Source organism: Anneissia japonica, unplaced genomic scaffold, assembly GCF_011630105.1.
Source record: "Anneissia japonica isolate Jap-2015-1 unplaced genomic scaffold, ASM1163010v1 scaffold1489_len2284818_cov182, whole genome shotgun sequence".
Lineage (NCBI taxonomy): Eukaryota > Metazoa > Echinodermata > Crinoidea > Comatulida > Comatulidae > Anneissia > Anneissia japonica.
Genome location: NW_022698455.1, coordinates 18,726 through 23,330, shown reverse-complemented (window position 1 = coordinate 23,330; position 4,605 = coordinate 18,726). Strand labels below are relative to the sequence as shown.

Here is a 4,605-nt window from a genome sequence, read left to right as displayed (position 1 = left end):
GGGGGGGTAAGCTGAGAATGCGAACGCACCCCATGGCAGCAAATCATTTCCAATAAGTGGGTTAAATTACTAAAAAAAAAGACCATTAAATTGTCATTATATTATTATAATAACGAGAGGAGGTGGACCTAGGGCAAAGAACCAACGAAACTCAGAATTTAGGGAACAGCCATTGCAGCTAGAATCATTGATCGTGAGGGTGAGGATGAGAGGAGACAAGTACTAAACACACTCACCTCACCTCAGTCCGAATAATGGTTAGAGCTGAGGTGAAAGGAACAATGGCCGGGTGTGTGGCAACTAGGAAATAGCTCTCAGATTTGAAAAATGTTTTTAAAAGTGTTTTAATTTAATAGTAAAACGTTCAATTTTAAATGTACATACATCTAGTATTTTTGTAAAAGTTAAGTGAGAAGAGAGGTACCAGGAGAGTGTACACCAACTTCAGGTTGGGGCGCAGGCGAAAAAAACCCCCATAAGGGTGTAAAAATTCGAAATGCCCATAAATGGCATTCTCGGAAATGGGTCATTAATCATTATTAAAATTATATTATTGATTATTGTAGGCCTAATCGTAATACAATATATAATTTCTTTTCATAAAGTAAAAAAAAATTTTCTTTATACTAAAGAATAGTGGAATAATATCATTAATGCATAATTAAACATGATTTATCAAAACCAGGTGACGAATTTATGAACTAGAAACCCGCTTAAATTCGTCTTTAGTCAATTTCTTGCTTAAGTCAAATATATCAATATTGCTTAGCTTCAAAATTGCTTAAAGTTAAAAAGTCGATTGTATGCATGCGCCATCTAAGACGAATTTAAGCTAAGATTTTGGTGGATAGGCCTATACCACCTTAAAATATTTCCTGAGGGACATCTTAACTTTTTTTACTTAAGACATTGCTTAAGCTGAGATTGATAAATCCAGGGGGGTCAGTACTTTTAATTTTATTTCTTATCATCATTATTATTATTTAATGCTAGATATATTTGTATTATCGGATGTTTTTCACAATATTTAACCATATTATATCGATGCTTTATTTTCACTTTGAACAGATCTGGACAAGAAACAGAATCATTGCCACAAACCAGACGTCGATCGGTAGGCCTATTCAACCGCGTGTGGACAGCAGTACTTCATCTGCTGTGTATTCGAAGAAACGATGAAACATCAACAAATAATATCGCGGATAATAATCAACAAACCAGAAATATCGTTGATGATAAACTAACTGCAGACGATCATGCCAGTCATCAAGCTTGTGCAAGTTGCAGCCTCAAACAATGTGCCACTCCGAAAACTAAGATCATCCCGACTCCAAGAAAGTCGGAAACTTTTTCAACAAGTTCAGCCAAACAGCCCAAGGCTACATCGATTCATCTTGGCACTGGCTACTTAACTTCTGAGATAATTTCCCAATTCAATTTATCAATTGGTGTATTTATCCCATCAATGTTTGATACCAGCTCAACATCTGAAATTTCATCTTTAAATCTATCATATGGTGAGGAGATCTCACCAAATGCTGATGCTTGCTCGACACCTAAAAGTTCGTCATCAAATCTATCGCATGGTGAGGTGACCCTGTCGAACTTTGATACCAGCTCAACATATGAAAGTTCGTCATTAGATCTATCATACGATAAAGTGCCATCGAGTTTTGATATCAGTTCAGCATCTGAAAGTTCTGCATTATATCTATCACCCGGTGAAGTGATCCCTTCGAGTTTTGATGTCAGCTCAACATCTGAAAGTTCTAAATTATACCTCTCACCCGGTGAAGTAATCCCAGCGATGTTTTATGACAGCTCAACATCTGAAATCAATTTATCAATTGGTGTATTTATCCCATCAATGTTTGATACCAGCTCAACATCTGATATTTCATCATTAAATCTATCATATGGTGAGGAGATCTCACCAAATGCTGATGCTTGCTCGACACCTAAAAGTTCGTCATCAAATCTATCGCATGGTGAGGTGACCCCGTCCAACTTTGATACCAGCTCAACATATGAAAGTTCGTCATTAGATCTATCATACGATAAAGTGCCATCGAGTTTTGATATCAGTTCAGCATCTGAAAGTTCTGCATTATATCTATCACCCGGTGAAATGATCCCTTCGAGTTTTGATGTCAGCTCAACATCTGAAAGTTCTGAATTATATCTCTCACCTGGTGAAGTAATCCCAGCGATGTTTTATGACAGCTCAACATCTGAAACTTCAACATTAAATCTATCACCTGGTGAGGTAATCCCACTGATGTTTGATGATGTTATATCAACGTCTGAAAGTTCTGATTTATATCTATCACCCGGTGAGTTGATCCCATCGATGTTCGATGTCAGCTCAATTGGAATTGGAAACAAGGATTTGTCAGAAACTGAAGATATACCTGCTTCTGTTTCCACGCAGATGCTTAACCAAATCTAGATATTTTTCAGTCTGGGCGTCTCAGCAACTAAACACAATAGTTAATTCGTACTACAGCAAGCTCAGATACTGTGCTTTTCACTTGTACCGACATAGGTTTATCTATGGTGGGACACATCGTCGATGAAAATGTTCAGAACAATGTGGTTACTGTGTTATGCTTATGATAGTACCCCAGATAACACAGTATAAATACTGTAGTATAATTTCAAACCATCGGGTGAAGCAGTTGAAAGCGCGTCACCGGATTTCTTGTGGGAACGAGGTAAGTAAAGTACTGTACAGGCAATTTGAAGAGCAAAGAAACGCTATAAAGTTTTATTGTACAGAAGAGATGCGATGCCTTCACTAGAATAAAAATATTGAGCAGAATTGCAGAGCAAACCAGGACGAGGGAATGGAATGAACTTTGATACTTTCGAAGACTGGTTAGCCAATGAAGATTTTTCAGGATTTTCCAAGTTTTTGGAAGAGAATACAATACTTACGGTGGGTACTATTTGGTGGAGATTGTAGAAATTAAGGTAAGTGATAAGTTATTTTGTCTTCAATCTAGAAACCCAAAAAGACCAAAATGCGAGATTTCTGTTTATAAATCATTACTCACTTCTTCCGTGAGTGTTGCATGATTGGTGGGTCTACCAAGTTAACAATTTAATGCATTTAGGCCGGCCAATGCACTTAATTACGTGATTACGTTGTAGATAAGAAAGTAAAAACATGTTTAATTTAACCATGGAGGAATACATTTTTAAAGAATGTTTATTAAAATTTGTTGCTAAATTGCAGGGCACTGCATAAAAGAGTTACTTCATCTGGACTGGTACAGGTAAATACTGTAGGCCTATAGTACATTTTAAATATGTGAACTAAACCAAAATTGTTTTGCATTGTTAGAAATAAATTCTTGATAATATTTCTTGACAATTTCTTCCTTATGGTTTCGGAGCATTACGTCAAGAATTGTTCATCTGGCTTGGTGCAAGTAAGGCTTACCTTTTTAGTAGTTAACTAATATTCTCAAAAATGCTTTTTACATGTCAGTTTCTGTATTTTTGTGACTACCAGAGTACAGTGCGATTGCTCAGTCTAGTGTGGTGTTAATAAATATATCTTAAATGTCATAAGTTATTTGCTCAGTATGAAAAGGAAGTTCTTTACTAGATATTTGATATAAATTCCTTTCTTTTTATGGTTAACGGGGTAACTCGTCAAAAACGCTTCAACTGGCCTGGTGCAGGTAAGAACAATTTTGAGGTCACTTTTTAAGTGGTTAAGTACCCAAAAAATTGCTTTCTAGATATTTATTGTTCATTTCATTTCTTCATGATTTACATCGGAGTACCAAGTACGAAATTGCTTCATCTGGCCCAATACAGGTACGCCTAAATGTGATTTTAAGACCACGTTGAAAAAACAAAATTTGTTCTGAAATTTATTACCGTTATCCATTTCTTTTTTCATGATATGGATCACCGCGTCAAAATCACTTCATCTGTGCTGGTGTAAGTAAATTCAATTTTAAGGTCACATCATATTTGTGGTTGAATATAAAATAAAAAAGTTTTCTAATTAAAAAACACTTTCTAGAAATTTATTTTGTTATTCTTTTATTTGCATGTTAATATCCAAGTACCAATTACGAAATAAATTAATCTGGTCTGGTGCAGGTAAATATAGTGGTTGAGTATCGAAGAAAGTTGTTTTCTAACTGCTATGATTTCTTTCTAAATAATAGTCAATTTCTTTTATTTTCATGATTTGTACCACCTGAGTATCAAGTAATAAATTGCTATGTCTGGCCTGTTGCAGGTAGTTATGATTTTTAGATCACGTTTTAAATTGTTAAGAAAGGTTGTTTTCCAAACTTTGTGATAAATGCTTTCTATTATCACTTCTTTTCATAATTAACGGATCGCCGCGTCAAAATCGCATTATCTGCCCTGGTGTAGGTGAATACAATTTTAAGGTCAATTATTAATTGGTTGAGTACCAAATGAATGTTGTTTTCTAGCAATTTTTTCGAGATATTTATTGGCAAATTCTTTATTTTATATTCCGGATTAAAAAGTTGAAACTACTCCATCTGGTCCCATGAAGGTAAATACAATTTAAAGGTCATTGTTCAAAGTGGTTAAGAGCCAAAAGAAAGTTGT

General features: G+C 35.2%; 1 protein-coding gene across 1 annotated transcript; it reads left to right on the top strand.

The window, feature by feature from the left end:
• Nucleotides 1–254: 254 nt before the first annotated feature.
• LOC117102623 (mucin-3A-like) lies at nucleotides 255–2,449 on the top strand. Its single transcript, XM_033243005.1, has 2 exons — nucleotides 255–289; nucleotides 1,069–2,449. Exons 1-2 carry the CDS (start codon nucleotides 255–257, stop codon nucleotides 2,447–2,449), a joined length of 1,416 nt encoding a protein of 471 aa, XP_033098896.1.
• The last annotated feature ends 2,156 nt before the right edge of the window (nucleotides 2,450–4,605 follow it).

Coding starts and splice junctions, on each gene's coding strand:
- LOC117102623 (XM_033243005.1), top strand. CDS start 255: ATGGTTAGAGCTGAGGTGAAAGGAACAATGGCCGG. Junction 290..1,068: donor GTGAAAGGAACAATGGCCGG/GTGTGTGGCAAC, acceptor CACTTTGAACAG/ATCTGGACAAGAAACAGAAT.